This window comes from Hyla sarda, chromosome 12, assembly GCF_029499605.1.
Source record: "Hyla sarda isolate aHylSar1 chromosome 12, aHylSar1.hap1, whole genome shotgun sequence".
NCBI classification, from domain to species: domain Eukaryota; kingdom Metazoa; phylum Chordata; class Amphibia; order Anura; family Hylidae; genus Hyla; species Hyla sarda.
Window position 1 is genome coordinate 54,734,018 of NC_079200.1, and position 18,337 is coordinate 54,752,354.

Below are 18,337 nucleotides of genomic sequence, written 5' to 3' on the forward strand. Positions count from 1 at the left end.
TCAGTGTATGGGGGTGTCAGTGTATAGGGGTGCAGCTCTCCAGGCTGGGGGTGTCAGTGTATAGGGGTGCAGCTCTCCAGGCTGGGGGTGTCAGTGTATGGGGGTGTCAGTGTATAGGGGTGCAGCTCTCCAGGCTGGGGGTGTCAGTATATAGGGGTGCAGCTCTCCAGGCTGGGGGTGTCAGTGTATGGGGGTGTCAGTGTATAGGGGTGCAGCTCTCCAGGCTGGGGGTGTCAGTATATAGGGGTGCAGCTCTCCAGGCTGGGGGTATCAGTGTATAGGGGTGCAGCTCTCCAGGCTGGGGGTGTCAGTGTATAGGGGTGCAGCTCTCCAGGCTGGGGGTGTCAGTGTATAGGGGTGCAGCTCTCCAGGCTGGGGGTATCAGTGTATAGGGGTGCAGCTCTCCAGGCTGGGGGTGTCAGTGTATAGGGGTGCAGCTCTCCAGGCTGGGGGTGTCAGTATATAGGGGTGCAGCTCTCCAGGCTGGGGGTATCAGTATATAGGGGTGCAGCTCTCCAGGCTGGGGGTGTCAGTGTATAGGGGTGCAGCTCTCCAGGCTGGGGGTATCAGTATATAGGGGTGCAGCTCTCCAGGCTGGGGGTGTCAGTATATAGGGGTGCAGCTCTCCAGGCTGGGGGTATCAGTGTATAGGGGTGCAGCTCTCCAGGCTGGGGGTATCAGTGTATAGGGGTGCAGCTCTCCAGGCTGGGGGTGTCAGTGTATAGGGGTGCAGCTCTCCAGGCTGGGGGTGTCAGTATATAGGGGTGCAGCTCTCCAGGCTGGGGGTGTCAGTGTTGCCGGTTCCCTCCGCCGTCTCACACACCGGTCGCGGTTTGAAGAGGGCGCCCGGCGGAGCTCAGGCCCTGACGTCTCCTCATCATGTGAATCGCAGCGGTTTCCCAGAGTGCAGTGTGCGCTTTGCCCCACCCCGTGTCTCAGCCCTCATTTCCAAGCCGTGAGAAATAAGAGCAAAATACTGCAAGGAGCAGCAGCCGCCGCGGTACCCCCTCCTTCCTTCCTCCACCACCGGGGCACCCCAACATCCCCCCCGCCTCCAGGGACACCAGCCGGGGGGGGAGGAGGACAAGTCCATCCACAAAAGCAAGCAAAAGGGGGGTCCTGCACCACATCGGAAATCCTTCCCGGAGGCCCCCCAATAATCAGGATTATACCATCGTACACCCCCCCTCGTCTTGCTGGATTACTCTACAGGAGCTGATTCTAGAGGGGGGTTGGTGGTGTGCACCGTGACCCGGAGAAGCCAAGCACACCACCGGCACCGCTGACCCCCCCTGCCTCCTCTCTGATGATCACCGGGCCTGGAGGCTTAGTACCGGGGCTCCTCGGTTTGGGGGTCCCCGTCCGGCAGAATTGATTAACCCATTCAGTGCCAAACTATTCCCTTCCCCCCCGTTTGCCATTACCTGGCCGCGCCCCCTACCGGTGACATTGCGGGCTGCCCCCCTCCTCTTCCCTATCCGCTGATCAATATCGGGGTGCTCCCCCCGGTGTGTCTTGCCCCCCTCTCCTCCCACCGTACCGTTTGATCAGACACCGAGTGGAGATACCGGGCCACCATTTTAAGACAGGAAGAAGCTGGCGAGAGGGGGAGGCGGCACCCTGACATCCCCCCCTTCTTCTCGCCACTATTAGGGGGCCCCCTTTGCAAATGGTGAATTTGGGGGCGTGTGACCCCCGGGCGGCCATGACTGACACCCCCCGGGCGGATTAGTCGGGCCTCCGTTACTATCACCGGGGGGTGGGGGTCAGTAAGGGGGGAGGCCGCTGCCGGTTGAGCTGTGCGGTTTTTGTCGCGTTGTTTTATCGGGGAGGGGGAGATTTTTATCGCGTGCCCGGAGGGGGGGGACGGGGAGGGCCGCGGCCTAGTTGTTTGTTTTGCCTCCTCCGTCCCGAGCGGGTTTTCCTGAGCGCATAGGCCGGGTGGCAGTGAGCGGTCAGTGACGGGCGGAGCGCTCGGTGAGCTGTGCGAGGAGGCCCTGCCGGGGAGCCGAGGAGGAGGATGGGCTGTCTGGGGAACAGTAAGACGGAGGACCAGCGCAATGAGGAGAAGGCGCAGCGGGAGGCCAACAAGAAGATCGACAAGCAGCTGCAGAAGGACAAGCAGGTGTACCGGGCCACGCACAGGCTGCTGCTGCTGGGTGAGAGGCAGGGTGGGGCCCCGGACTGCTGGGACGTGGGTCACAACTGCAGAACTACAACTCCCAGCAAGCCCACAGCTAAAGGCATGCTGGGAATAATGGGTCAGCTATAGAGCATCTCCAGCTATTACAAGACTACAACTCCCAGCAAGCCCACAGTTAAAGGCATGCTGGGAATTATAGGTCAGCTATAGAGCATCCCCTAGTGCAGTGCATCTCCAGCTATTACAAGACTACAACTCCCAGCAAGCCCACACAGCTAAAGGCATGCTGGGAATTATAGGTCAGCTATAGAGCATCCCCTAGTGCAGTGCATCTCCAGCTATTACAAGACTACAACTCCCAGCAAGCCCACACAGCTAAAGGCATGCTGGGAATAATGGGTCAGCTATAGAGCATCCCCTAGTGCGGTGCATCTCCAGCTATTACAAAACTACAACTCCCAGCAAGCCCACAGCTAAAGGCATGCTGGGAATTATAGGTCAGCTATAGAGCATCCCCTAGTGCGGTGTAGTGTGTCTCCAGCTATTACAAGACTACAACTCCCAGCAAGCCCACACAGCTAAAGGCATGCTGGGAATTATAGGTCAGCTATAGAGCATCCCCTAGTGCGGTGCATCTCCAGCTATTACAAAACTACAACTCCCAGCAAGCCCACAGCTAAAGGCATGCTGGGAATTATAGGTCAGCTATAGAGCATCCCCTAGTGCGGTGTAGTGTGTCTCCAGCTATTACAAGACTACAACTCCCAGCAAGCCCACACAGCTAAAGGCATGCTGGGAATTATGGGGCAGCTATAGAGCATCCCCTAGTGCAGTGCATCTCCAGCTATTACAGGACTACAACTCCCAGCAAGCCCACAGCTAAAGGCATGCTGGGAATTATAGGTCAGCTATAGAGCATCCCCTAGTGCAGTGCATCTCCAGCTATTACAAGACTACAACTCCCAGCAAGCCCACAGCTAAAGGCATGCTGGGAATTATGGGGCAGCTATAGAGCATTCCCTAGTGCAGTGTAGTGCATCTCCAGCTAAACTACAACTCCCAGCAAGCCCACAGCTAAAGGCATGCTGGGAATTATGGGTAAGCTTTAGAGCATCCCCTAGTGCAGTGCATCTCCAGCTATTGCAAAACTACAACTCCCAGCATGCCCACACAGCTAAAGGCATGCTGGGAATTATGGGTCAGCTATAGAGCATCCCCTAGTGCGGTGTAGTGCATCTCCAGTTATTACAAAACTACAACTCCCAGCAAGCCCACAGCTAAAGGCATGCTGGGAATTATGGGTCAGCTATAGAGCATCTCCAGCTATTGCAAAACTACAACTCCCAGTATGCCCGGACAGCCTTTGGCTGTCCGTGCATACTGGGAGTTGTAGTTTTGCAACAGCTGGAATATCACAGTTTGAAAAACACTGCCATAGATTTCTATTTAATGCAATGACTACCTAGTGGCTTTAAAACTACGACTGCTATAAAGCTGCAGGTTGGGGTTGACGCTGTAGCAGATCGTACTTCTAAGCGAAGATCGATTTGTAAATGCATTGACTACTCGGTGGTTGTAAAACTACAGCTCCCAGCATCCTCGCACAGCTGGGAGTTACCATGTAGGTTATGATCTCTAGATTTACTCCCTAAACCATGTGTTTCCCAATCAGTGTGCCTCCAGCTATTGAAAAACTGCTTGTCTTCCAACAGCTGGAGGCACACTGGTTGGTAAACTCTACCCTAGCAGAATGTTCTTCTAAATGCATGGATGACCTAGTGGGATTTAAAACTACAGCTCCCAACATGCTGAGAGTTGTAGTCTTGCATCCAGTAAAGTGCTGCAGGTTGGTGATTGGGCTCTAATACAGTGGTCTCCAAACTGGACCTCCATGTGTTTGGAAGAACTACAACTCCCAACATGCCCGGATAGCCATTGGCATTCCAGGCGTGCTGGGAGTTGTAGTTTTGTGCCAGCTGGAGGGCCGCATGATGTTGATTTACTCCCTGTCGAATTCTTAAATCCACAGACTACCTAATGGTTGTAAAACTACAACTCCCAGCATGCTCGTACTTGTAGTTTTGCAAGACGCAGGTTGGGGATTACGCACTAGGAGACCATTCTTGTACATTTGGATCAGGTTTCTAAATGCAGCAAATGGGAGTTGTAGTTTTGTAACCACTGCAGGTGTTATGCCCTAGTAGAACGTTCTTTGGGCAGATCAAATCTTTACATGCATTGACTCCCAGCCTTCTGCTGTCTGGGCATGCTGGGAGTTGTAGTTTTGTGTAGGTATTATGTCTTAGCAGAACGTTCTTCTGAGCGAAGATTACATTTCTAAATGCACTGGACTAATGCAGTGTTTCCCAACCAGGGTGCCTCCAGCTGTTGCAAAACTACAATTCCCTGCATGCCCGGCTGTCTGGGCATGCTGGGAGTTGTAGTTTTGCTTACATTTTTTTGGATATTCTAGATATTGTCAGTTTTGAACCGCTGGAGAGTTACAATCTGGGTATTATGTCTTAACAGAACAATCTTTTGAACACAGATCAGGCTATGTTCACACTGACGGCTCCGACAGTGTGAACCCCGTTATTTTAGGCTGGTTTCACACTACAAAATTACGCCGTTTTAAAGATCTGTACGAAGTTCCGTCTGATAATCAGCTGTAAAGCAGCAGTTACAAAATCCTATATGGCCGTTAGAAAATCCCATTTTAGTCTATGGGATTTTTCTAATAGCCATTTTAACCAGTTATAGCCCGTTATTTTGTGACGGAAGATAGTAACGGGAGAAATAGTGCATGCACCGTCTTTTTCTCAGTTTTTCTCTCTCCAAAAATAATGGCTGCTATTGAATACAATGGGGTCGATCGGGACCCTTTATTTGCCGGTATGCTCCGGCAAAAAAATAAATAAATAAATAAAATATAAATAAATATATATATATATAATATATATATTTATTTATATTTTTTATTTTATTTTTTTGCCAGAGCATACCGGCATATAACGGGTCCCGATCGACCCCATTGTATTCAATAGCAGCCATTATTTTTGGAGAGAGAAAAACTGAGAAAAAGACGGTGCATGCACTATTTCTCCCGTTACTATCTTCCGTCACAAAATAACGGGCTATAACTGGTTAAAATGGCTATTAGAAAAATCCCATAGACTAAAATGGGATTTTCTAACGGCCATATAGGATTTTGTAACTGCTGCTTTACAGCTGATTATCAGACGGAACTTCGTACAGATCTTGAAAACTGCATAATTTTGTAGTGTGAAACCAGCCTAAAATAACGGGGTTCACACTGTCGGAGCCGTCAGTGTGAACATAGCCTGATCTGTGTTGAAAAGATTGAAGATCAGCGTTGTTGTAGCTCTGCCACCAGTTGGGAGTTTGGCCCTCCCTGTCCTCCCGAGCGGGCTCACGTTTTTTTCAATACATTGACTGTGTAGACAAGTGGATCCCCGGGCGTTTCAAAACTACAACTCCTAGCATGGAGAGGCGCTGGTGGTGTCTTTTTACACTACTGGGTAGTCCACAGCCTGGAGATTACCCACGCAGAATATTCTTCCGAGCACAGATCTTACTGTCTATAACCATATGCCTCCTTATCTATGGTTGTTACCCGCCAGGTGGGCTGCAGTTTGGGCGATTTAGGCCCTAGCACAGTGTTTCCCAACCAGGGTCCCTCCGAGTGTTGCAAAACTACAACTCCCAGCATGCCCGGACAGCCAAAGGCTGTCCGGGTATACTGGGAGTTGTAGTTTTGCAACAACTGGAGGCATGCTGGTTGGGAAACACTGACCTACCAGAACGCAGATCAAACTTCTCAATGCATTGACTACCTAAACCAGTCTTCTCCATCTGTAGCTCTCCAAACGGTTCCAAAAGCATGCTGGGTATTTTAGTTCTGTTGCAAAAAACGCAACTTTCATCATGCTGAGAGTTGTAGTTTTAGGGGTACTCCGGTGGAAATTTTTTTTTTTATTTATTTAACTGGTGCCAGCAAGTTAAACAGATTTTTAAATTACTTCTATTTAAAAATCTTAATCCTTCCAGTACTTATCAGCTGCTGTATGTTCTACAGGAAGTTCTTTTCTATTTGAATTTCTTTTCTGCCTGACCACAGTGCTCTCTGCTGACATCTCTGTCCATGTCAGTACCTGTCCAGAGCAGTAGAGGTTTGCTATGGGGATTTGCTCCTACTCTGGACAGTTCCTGACATGGACAGAGGTGTCAGCAGAGAGCACTGTGGTCAGACAGAAAGGGAATTAAAAAAGAAAAGAACTTCCTCTTAAGCATACAGTAAGTAATGGAAGGATTACAATTTTTAAATAGAAGTCATTTACAAATCTGTTTAACTTTCTGGCACCAGTTGATTTATAAAAAGCCAAAAAGCTGGAGATCTACAGGTTCTAAAGAACATTGGAGACTACTGTCCCATGCTGTCCGGGCATGCTGGGAGTTGTAGTTGTACAAACAGCTGGAGATTTACAGAGTGAAGAACATTGTCCTATGGGAAGAAAGGAGGCAGCAGTACACATTAGTTGCTGATATAACATGCTCCTTATAGGGTTACAGTAACTTACCTACTACTGTACTGTACTTCGGTATTCTTTAACCAGTCGCCTCCCATGGCCCAACATTTGCTTTGTCATTGGGAACTTGTGTGATTTGCTGTTCTAAAAGCCATGTTGGCGTCTCTAAGTTATTCAGTCTGATAGATGTAGCTGTGTGTCCTGTGTTTCGCCTTCATAGTACATCAGTCTGATATCTGGGGTCTTTCCTCTGGATTCACCCCTTATCTATGGCATTCAGCTCGTGGTATAGAGTGCTCCTTTATAATCTATATAAGGTACTTTGAGGCTATATATATATATATATATATATATATATATATATATGGCCTCAAAGTTAGCTCTTTATCTTATAGACCTCAATTGTGAATGACCAAGTCCCCATCGGTGATGGGAGGGGTATGTCCAAAGTACTGGGGTACCCATTAGGCATGACCCCAAGTCGGTGTTTCCCAGGCAGTGTGCCCCCAGCTGTTGCAAAATTACAACTCCCAGCATATCCAGACAGCCTTTGGCTGTCCGGGCGTACTGGGAGTTGTAGTTTTGCAACAGCTGGAGGCACACCGGTTGGGGAAACACCGCCCTAAGTATTCAACACTATTGGCAAACTGGGTCAAGGGACCAATTCTGCCGTGTGATTATACCCTCACTGGTAAAAGTCTTGTCTTGTGTTTTGTGGTGATTTGTCATTGTCCTGTCCATCATGAAACTACTGCCCAGGCATGATGGGAGTTGTAATTTTGCAACAGCTGGAGGCCACTGGTCTTAACCAATATCCCCAAACCTGTGGCTTTCACTAGGTTTTGCTGAAGGCTGTGTAGGCATGCTGGAACACTGGTCTAGACCAGTGTTTCCCAACCAGAGTTCCTCCAGCTGTTGCAAGACTACAACTCCCAGCATGCCCGGACAGCCAAAGGCTGTCCGGGCATGCTGGGAGTTGTAGTCTTGCAACAGCTGGAGGCACCCTGGTTGGGAAACACTGGTCTAGGTAGTCATTGCATTTGGAAATTTGGTGCAGGTTCTTGAGTTTTTGGATTTCTGCTAATTATTATCCATTGGTGTTTTTTGTATTAACATTGGAAAAGCATTTGTGATTGATGTTGCTTTTAAAGCGGTTATCTTAAAGGGGTACTCCTCCGGAAAACATTTTTTTTTTTAAATCAACTGGTGCCAGAAAGTTAAACAGATTTGTAAATGACTTCTATTTAAAAATCTTAATCCTTCCAGTACTTATCAGCTTCTGAATAATTGCACAGAAAGTTATTTTCTTCTTGAATTTCCTTTCTGTCTGACCACAGTGCTCTCTGCTGACTCCTCTGTCCATTTCAGGAACTGTCCAGAGCAGGAGAGGTTTGCTATGGGGTTTTTCTCCTGCTCTGGACAGTTCCTAAAATGGACAGAGGTGTCAGCAGTGAGCACTGTGGTCAGACAGAAAGGAAATGAAAAAAGAAAAGAACTTCCTCTGTAGTATACAGCAGCTGATAAGTACTGGAAGGATTAAGATTTTTAGATAGAAATAATTTACAAATCTGTTTAATTTTCTTGAACCGGTTCATTTAAAAAAAAAAAATTATATATTTTTTTTAGAAGAGTACCCCTTTAAGATTTAATGTTATATATTTTCTCGGGATCAGGAAAAGTATCTGATCGGTGGGGGTCTGACCACAAAACCTCCATTTATCAGCTATACTGATTGATTTTACAGGGGTTCTCCCAAGATTAAATGTTAGGTGATAACCAGCTGATTGGTGGGGGTCTGACTGTTTGGGTTACCCACTGATCACGAAAACGGTACTTTGTTGCCCCCCATGTGAGTGGAGCAGCTGAATATATGCTCGGCCACCGCTGTACTCGCTCCTTATGGATGCCCTCAAAGTCTTCAGACCATTATAGTTTTTATTATATTGAGGCCTTGTCCTAAAATAAATATTCGGCACCTAATACACGATAATGACAACAGTGAAAACAGAATGTGAGAAATCTTTGCTAATTTATTGGAAAGGAAAAACTGAAATATTGCATAATTAGTATTTTATAAGTATTCAGACCCTTTACTCAGGAGCTCGTTTGGCAGTGATTACAGCCTCCGGTCTCCTTGGGGATAAGGCTACAAGGTTTGCACCTGTATTTGGGGATTTTCTGCCGTTCCTCCTCATTGCAGATCCGGTTGGATGGGAACCATTGGTGGAAGATATTTCCAAGTCTCTCCAGAAATGTCATGGCTCTGGCTGGGCCACATTCACAGAGTTGTCCCTAAGCCGCTCCGGCGTTGTCTTGGCTGTGTGCTTAGGGTCATTGGGGGGGGGGGGGGGGGGGATTTATCAAAACCTGAGTAGAGGACGAGTGGTGCCTATTTAAACCAATAAGGTCGCTTCTTTCATTTTTAGAGGCCTTATTAAAGGAAAACTGTCAGCTGATCAACTGGACGCTGATCAGTTTCATGCTTACCGCCCCCTGTATATTAAAATGAGGCGCTAACTGGCACTCTGACTTCAGTGCCGCAGCGCCGCCCAGCTCCTCAATATTCCTCCCCTCTCCATTACAGGGCAGGGAGGAATACTGATGCGCTGTGGTCGGCAGCACTGAAGTTACAGTGCCAGTTAGCCCGGCCGAACGGCGCGGCGGATCCGGGCACCGTAAGGATCAAACTGATCAGCGTCCCCCGCACTACCAGCCAGTACCACTGGTTAGTGTGGGGGGAGAAAGCTGACAGTTTTCCTTTTAAAAATTAAAGAATTAATCGGTTTGGTTGCTATGGGTAACTACACCACTCTTCCTCTACACAGGTTTGATAAATCTCCTCCATTGTTTTGTTAGGTGACCCTTCAGCCCAGGTCTGCATCAGGTTTTTATTAAGAATCTCTGTTCTTTGCTCCATTCAGCTTTTCCTCATCCCTGACCAAACACCCCTGCAGCATGATGCTGACCCCACCATGCTTCACTGTAGGGATGGTATTGGACAGGTGAAGAGCAGAGCTTGGTTTCCTCTGGACATGAAGCTTAAAGGGGTATTCCAGGCCAAAACTTTTTTTTTATATATCAACTGGCTCCAGAAAGGTAAACAGATTTGTAAATTACTTTTATAAAAAATCTTAATCCTTCCAATAGTTATTAGCTTCTGAAGTTGAGTTTTTGTTTTCTGTCTAACTGCTCTCTGATGACTCACGTAGAAGTCATTTACAAATCTGTTTAACTTTCCGGAGCCAGTTGAGATAGATAGAGAGATATATATATGGATATATATGGATATAGATATATATATATATATGGATATATATATATGGAGAGATATATATATATATATATATATATATATATATATATATATATATATATATATATATATATATATATATATATGGATATATATATATATATATATATATATATATATATATATATATATATATAAGGTTTTGCCTGGAATACCCCTTTAAAATCTGCGGTGATAATTGACCTGTCTGAAATTTTTCCCATCTGCATAGAGGATCTTTGGAGCTCAGCCAGAATGACCATTGGGTTCTTGGTCACCTCTATTGCCGAGGTCCTTCTCCAATTATTTGGTTTGGTAGGTTGGCCAGCTCCTGGTTGTTCTAAACATTTTCCATTTAAGAATTGAGGCCACTGTGCTTTTGAGAGCTATCAGTACAAGGAAAAAATGTTTTTTTTATTTATTTATTCTTTTTTGTTCCCTTCACAAAACCTGTCTCTCCACACAATCCTGTCTCTGAGCTCTGGAGGCAGTTCTTTCCGCCTCATAGCTTGGTTTTTGCTCTGAAGTATTGTCAGCTGTGATACCTTTTTATATAGACTAGGGATCGACCGATATTGATTTTTTTTTTCTTTCGACGATAATCTGTGACCTTTCAGGCCGATAGCCAATAACTTAGTTATCGGCAATTTCACACCACATATATATATATTAGGGATCGACCGATATGTGTTTTTTAGGCCCGATACTTCTGTCTCCTGCGCCATCCTCCTGAGCTGTCACTGTGCGCAATGACGGTGACGACGCGTTGAGGATGTCACTCGTCATTGATTGCTCTGTGCAGCACACAGTGTAACACAGGACGGCGCAGGAGCTAGAAATAGCGTGGACCCCGGGAACAGATAATTATAAAACTGGGGATGGGGGATAGAGATGAGCGAACTTACAGTAAATTCGATTCGTCATGAACTTCTCGGCTCGGCAGTTGATGACTTTTCCTGCATAAATTAGTTCAGCTTTCAGGTGCTCCCGTGGGCTGGAAAAGGTGGATACAGTCCTAGGAGACTCTTTCCATGGACTGTATCCACCTTTTTCCAGCCCGTCGGAGCACCGGAAAGCTGAACTAATTTATGCAGGAAAAGTCAGCAACCGCCGAGCTGAGAAGTTTGTGACGAATCGAATTTACTGTAAGTTCGCTCATCTCTAATGGGGGAGGCATTGGGGCAGCTGCCGGGGCGGTGCGGTGGTGGGGGCGGGGCATTATGGGATTGTCGGCAAGGTAATTGCTGATGCCGATAACGTCCAAAATCGTGAATATCGGCCGATAATATCGGCCAAACCAATAATCGGTCAATCCCTAATTAATATATGTGTGTGTGTGTGTGTGTATATATGTGTGTATGTGTGTGTGTGTATATATATATATATATAATACACACATACACACACACACACACAGAGTTTTCTTTATTTTCATGACTATGAAAATTGTAGATTCACAATGAAGGCATCAAAACTATGAATTAACACATGTGGAATTATATACATAACAAAAAAGTGTGAAACAACTGAAAATATGTCACACTCTTGGCATTCTCTTGATGAACTTCAAGAGGTAGTCACCTGAAATGGTCTTCCAACAGTCTTGAAGGCGTTCCCAGAGATGCTTAGCACTTGTTGGCCCTTTTGCCTTCATTGGGTTCAGGTCCGGTGACTGTGGAGACCAGGTCATCTGGCGCAGCACCCCATCACTTTCCTTCTTGGTCAAATAGCCCTTACACAGCCTGGAGGTGTTTGGGGTCATTGTCCTGCTGAAAAATAAATGATGGTCCAACTAAATGCAAACCGGATGGAATAGCAGCCGCTGCAAGATGCTGTGGTAGCCATGCTGGTTCAGTATGCCTTCAATTTTTAATAAATCCCCAACAGTGTCACCAGCAAAGCACCATCACACCTCCTCCTCCATGCGTCACAGTGTGAACCAGGCATGTAGAGTCCATCCGTTCACCTTTTCTGCATCGCACAAAGACACGGTGGTTGGAACCAAAGATCTCAAATTTGGACTCATCAGACAAAGCACAGATTTCCACTGGTCTATTGTCCATTCCTTGTGTTCTTTAGCCCAAACAAGTCTCTTCTGCTTGTTGCCTGTCCTTAGCAGTGGTTTCCTAGCAGATATTCTACCATGAAGGCCTGATTCACACAGTTGTTCTAGAGATGTGTCTGCTCTAGAACTCTGTGCGGCATTCACCTGATCTCTAATCTGAGCTGCTGTTAACCTGCGATTTCTGAGACTGGTGACTCGGATGAACTTATCCTCCGCAGCAGAGGTGACTCTTGGTCTATCTTTCCTGGGGCGCTCCGCATGTGAGCCAGTTTCTTTGTAGCTCTTGATGGTTTTTGTGACTGCACTTGGGGACACTTTCCACCTAGAATATGACATATTTTCAGTTGTTTCACACTTTTTTGTTATGTATATAATTCCACATGAGTTAATTCATAGTTTTGATGCCTTCAGTGTGAATTTACAATATTCATAGTCATGAAAATAAAGAAAACTCTTTGAGTTGTGTCCAAACTTTTGGTCTGTACTGTGTATCATTTTATTTTATTTTATTTTTTTGCAAAAACTTCTAAAATTCAGTTTTCGCATTTTCATAATGGGGTATTAAATTTATTTATTTTCGCACAATGATACAACATAACAAAATTTGAAGTGAAAGGGTCTGAAGACTTACTGAATGCATTGTATGATCACAAGTTTTAGAGAGAGTAAACAGAGTGGTGGCCGAGCCATTCCTGTTCTATTCACTCAGTGAACAACTGACTTCTGACATTTTTGTGGTCGGTGAGAGTCCCAGTGGTCAGACCCCCACCGATCACATAGTTATCTCCTGTCCTGTGAATAGGGGATCACTTCAAATCTACGTCCTGGGAAATGTAGAACCAGATCACCTTGATGCTCAAATCCCATGGGAGGAAAATAGCCATTGTGTCTTGGGATATTGTGCTGGGGCATTACTTTTTAGGGTGTTTCCTATATGTGTGTGTTTAAAAACAAAAACATGTTGTTTTGTGGCCTACAAGTAAAGACTCACCAGTATCTAGTCCACCCCTATTAGGTTAGGAAATGACCCATTCTTAATAAGTTAGTTACCATTTCCTATTTTTTCCATTTACCTGTATATATGGTAATGAGTTTAGATATGCTGAGAATTTAGATGTATTACACAATCCATCCTGTTCATCTCTTTTTCTAATATTATTCTTAATATGGGCACCTTTTGGGGATAGTCACACAATGTGAGGGGAAAAATTGTGATTTACGTGAAACTAAGGCAAATATCATGGCCAAAAAATTGCTGCATAGGCACTATGAGCAAACACACAGGCCCAGATCTATCAAACTGTGTGAGAGAAAAATGGAGTGAATATCCCACAGCAACCAATCACAGCTCAGCTTTCACTTTACCTCAGCTCGTTAGCTGAGCTGTGATTGGTCGCTGTGGGAAAATCACTAAATTATTATTATTATTATTATTATTATTATTATTATTTTTCCTCTCGTACAGTTTTAGTCTTCCCCACAGGGCTTTCCCTGTCATAGGCCTGTGTGCGTAGTGAGGTTATGAGGTGGGCTTAAGCGGCACGTTGACCTGCCTCCAAACCTTACTATGCACACAGTAATACGGTGGGAAAGGCCTGTGTGTCTGCTCATAGCAGAATTTGCCGTGGATTTCTCACTGCCTGGTGGATTTCCTGCAGCATGAAATACGGAGTATATATGCTGCATGTGACCCTACCCTTAAATGGTTACTCCACTGGTCAGCGTGGAACAAAATGTTCCGAACACTGCTTTTCACAATGCGGGGATCGGCAACGCCCCCTCGTGATGTCATGGCCAAGCCCCCCTCAATGCAAGTCTATGGGAGGGGGCGTGACGCCTGTCACGCCCCCTCCCATAGACTTGCATTGAGGGGGCGTGACCAAGATGTCACAAGGGGGCGAGGCCGACCCCCGCAGCGCGAAAACAGCGTTCGGAACATGTAGTTCCATATTGCCCAGTGGTGTACCCCTTTTAAAGGCAATCTGTCAGCAGTTTTGACGCTTCAGTTGTATACAGTGGTTTGATGTCTGTATAGCCTTGGGATACATACTGTATAATGTGCGTGTTTGCCTTTGAGTTGCGAGTGCTCGTAGTTTTCTTAGAGAAACTGCTGTATACTAAAAACTCAGGTAAAACAGACCCCAGAAGCTTTCTGTGTAAACAGCAGCACCAACTATTATAGCATTCACTGCAAATAGGATCACTCTGAATTGGGGGCACTGTACTATGGTGCTAGAATGGTGTACATAAGCAGCTGGATCTATAGATAAAGATGGATATAAGCCAGTGTTGCCCAACCTGTGGCTCTCAGCCTGTTACAGTACTACAACTCCCAGCATGCTAGAAAATGTCGTTTTGCAACAGCTTCAAAGCTAAAGTTTGGGGGACACTGGAGTACAGCATCAGGACAACACTACATTTTGGTGTTCTGTGTTTTTCCCACCATAGTAGAGGAGCTTTCACGTTGTCCCCAGTTTATGTAAATGGGATGTGAGGTACTTGGAATATTGGCGAACACTGAGTCGTGACATGATCACTATATTGCAGCGAGACTTGACATCTAATGATTGTCAGTGTGGTCACAATGTTGCATGTACCATGATGCCACCATGACACAACGGTCACCAAAAATCCCAAACTGTTGGATATCTTGTGTTTGGAACTCACACAAGGGTTTGCCATTATAGACCGCAGTGTCATAAACTGTTAAACAATAGGAAACTGCAAACAAATATATTTGCGCAAGGGCCTAAACTGTGTTTCTTTTCCTCATTCCTGGTTCTTATTGTTGCTATTTGTCCCGTTGAAGTCAATGCATAGAACAAGGTATCTAGAATATATATTTTTATATTATATATTTTTTATGGTGCATTGGAGGAGTAAAAAAAAAAAAAAAAAAAAATTCACTTCATTTTAATGCTAAAATGTTTCCCGTGACCTTGTTGTGAAGAGGTTATTATAAGGAGATATAACGTGCTGAAAAACGTATCACCTACCCAAAGTGGGGAGAGCCGACCCCTGCACGAAGCAGCGGCCAACACGCCCCCTCCATATATCTCTATGGGCAAGCTGTTTGGCTATCTCTGGCTCTGCCATGGAGATATATATGGAGGAGGGAGGGGAGGTATCGGCTGCCGCTTCCTGTGGGGGGTTGTGATGCTCTGTTCCCTGGATGAGCCGTGGTCCCATCGCTCGGACCCTGGGATCTAAAACTAATCCCCTATCCTTTTGAATAGGGGATGTTTTTCAGCATGATACTTCTCCTTTTTAAGGGGTACTCCACTGCTCAGCGTTTGGAACAAACTGTTCGGAATGCTGGAGCCGGCGCCGGGAGCTCGTGATGTAACAGCCCCGCCCCCTCATAGTCACGTCCTGCCCCTCAATGCAAGTCTATGGGAGGAGGCTTGACAGCCGTCAGGCGCCCTCCCAAAGACTTGCATTGAGTGAGTGGGTGTGACGACATGAGGGGGCGGGGCTATGATGTCACAAGCTCCCGGCTCCAGCATTCCGAACAGTTTGTTTCAAACGCTGAGCAGTGGAGGACCCCTTTTAAGCATGTAAACCATACATTTTTTTAAACAGGCCCTTTTAACCCCTTAGGGACTCAGCAAATTTTTGTTTTTGCATTTTCGTTTTTTCCTCCTTCCCTTCTAAAAATCATAACACTTTAAATTTTGCACCTACAGACCCATATAAGGGCTTGTTTTTTGCGTCACCAATTGTACTTTGTAATTCCATCACTTATTTTATAATATAACCTGCGGCGAAACCAAGAAAACATTATTTGTGGAGTGAAATTTTGTAAATTTTGGGGGCTCCCGTTTCTATGCAGTGCACTTTTCGGTAAAAATGACACCTTATCTTTATTCTGTAGGTCCATACGGTTACAAGGATACCCAATTTATATAGGTTTTATTTTATTTTTTTATACTTAAAAAAAAAAAAAATACATATTTACCAAAATTAGTATGTTTATAATTGTCATCTTCTGACCCCTATAACTTTAACATTTTTCCGTGTACGGGCCGGTATGAGGGCTCATATTTTTGCGCCGTCGTCTGTAGTTTTTATCAGTGCCATTTTTGTTTTGATGGGACTTTTTGATCGCTTTTTATTAATTTATGGTATATGAAGGGACCAAAAATGTACAATTTTGGACTTTGGTATTTTTTTTACGTGTACGTCATCGACCGTGCGGTTAAGCTAACGTTATATTTTAATAGTTTGGACATTTACGCACGCGGTGGTACCACATATGATTATTTTTATTCTTTATTACATTATTTTATTTAAAAAATGGGAAAAGGGGGGTGATTTAAACTTTTAATAGGGAAGAGGTTAATGAACTTTTTGTACAACATGCAATCTTCTGATTTCATACACTGTTATGCCATTGCACAGAATTGATCAGTGTAAACGGCACTCTGCCGCTCTAGCCTGCTGCGCAGGCATGGAGCAATAGATCGCCGATTGGACGACGGAGAGGCAGGTGAGGACCCTCCTGTCATCCTGTAAGCTGATTGGGACATTGTGATTTTGTCCCGATCATCTCCGCTGAGCTGCCGGGATTCATTTACTTTCGCTTTAGATGCCGCAATCAACTTTGATCATGGCATCTAAAAGGTTAATGCTGGTCATCCGCCCCGTAGGCCATGCCTGGCATTCGACGTGGGTCCTGGCTTCCCGTAGCAACCGGGCCCCAGGGGGTTTAACCTGTTCTCAGCCGGTGAGAGAGGTTTAAACCCGTTATACTGGACCAGTACGTACAGGTACACCCTGAGTCTTTAACCACTTGGGGACGCAGGGCGTATGCATACGCCCTGCATCCCGATCCTAAAAGGGGTACTCCGGTGCCAGAAAGTTAAACAGATTTGTAAATTACTTATATTAAAAAATCTTACTCCTTCAAGTACTTATTAGCTGCTGAATACTACAGAGGAAATTCTTTTCTTTTTGGAACACAGAGCTCTCTGCTGACATCACGAGCACAGTGCTCTCTGCTGACATCTCTGTCCATTTCAAGAACTGTCTAGAGTAGGAGAAAATCCCCATAGCAAACATATGCTGCTATGGACAGAGGTGTCAGCAGAGAGCACTGTGCTTGTGATGTCAGCAGACAGCTCGGTGTTCCAAAAAGAAAATAATTTCCTCTGTAGTATTCAGCAGCTAATAAGTACAGGAAGGATTAAGATTTTTTTTTAATAGAAGTAATTTACAAATCTGTTTTAACTTTTTGGCACCAGTTGATTTAAAAAAAATAATAATAATAATTTCCACTGGAGTACCCCTTTTTTAACTAGTGTTCCAAATTTAACAAAAAAAAACCTAATAAAGGGTTCTAACCTGTGTATGATAACGAGTATACTTATCTCACTAGTCTAGCGTCAGCACTCCAGCACACCCTGATGCCTTATGTCCTCCCATGACGTGCAGTCCTGGGTTTAATGATGTCCTGAACTCACCAAGGCCAGTTGCTGAGGCCGCAGGGTGTTCAAAATATCAGCAGCAGAGTTGGGACAGTACATCATCTGTGGTACCAGGGCTGACCAGAGAGTAGAGTATATTCAGGTTTGTCATTTAACACAGGCAGCACCCTTTAGTTAGGTCTTAAAGGGGTACTCCAGGGGGAAAAAAAATATTTAAATCAACTCTAGCCAAAAAGTTAAACAGATTTGTAAATGACTTCTATTAAAAAATCTTAATCCTTCTTGTACTTATTAGCTGCTGAATACTACAGCGGAAATTCTTTTCTTTTTGAAACACAGAGCTGTCTGCTGACATCATGAGCACAGTGCTCTCTGCTGACATCTCTGTCCATTTTAGGAACTGCCCAGAACAGCATATGTTTGCTATGGGGATTTCCTTTTACTCTGGACAGTTCCTAAAATGGACAGAGATGTCAGCAGAGAGCACTGTGCTCATGATGTCAGCAGACAGCTCTGTGTTTCAAACGGAAAATAATTTCCACTGTAGTATTCAGCAGCTAATAAGTTCAGGAAGGATTAATTTTTTAATAGAAGTAATTTACAAATCTGTTTAACTTTCTGGCACCAGTTGATTTAAAAAAAAAAAAAAAGTTTTTCACCAGAGTACCCCTTTAAGTTAATTTGGAATACCTCTTCGATGGAGTATTTCAAGTTACAATACTTTTGTTTTGAACGGACCTTTAAGTCGCGAATGCGCGACTGGCCGCTCAGTTGATTGTCTCCTTGTCTTTGGATAGAGGATAAGTGACTCGGAATACCACTTTAGGATAGGGTCACACGTGCTGTATTTGCTGCTGTGTATTT

General features: G+C 45.1%; 1 protein-coding gene across 1 annotated transcript in view; it reads left to right on the plus strand.

The window, feature by feature from the left end:
* The first annotated feature begins 785 nt into the window (after window positions 1-785).
* The window catches only part of LOC130296290 (guanine nucleotide-binding protein G(s) subunit alpha-like), a 37,667-nt gene continuing 20,115 nt past the window's right edge, over window positions 786-18,337 (plus strand). The window contains exon 1 of the mRNA XM_056547681.1: window positions 786-2,159. Coding sequence (XP_056403656.1) covers window positions 2,021-2,159 — 139 coding nt within the window. The 5' untranslated portion in view covers window positions 786-2,020. The remainder of the gene's footprint in view (window positions 2,160-18,337) is intronic.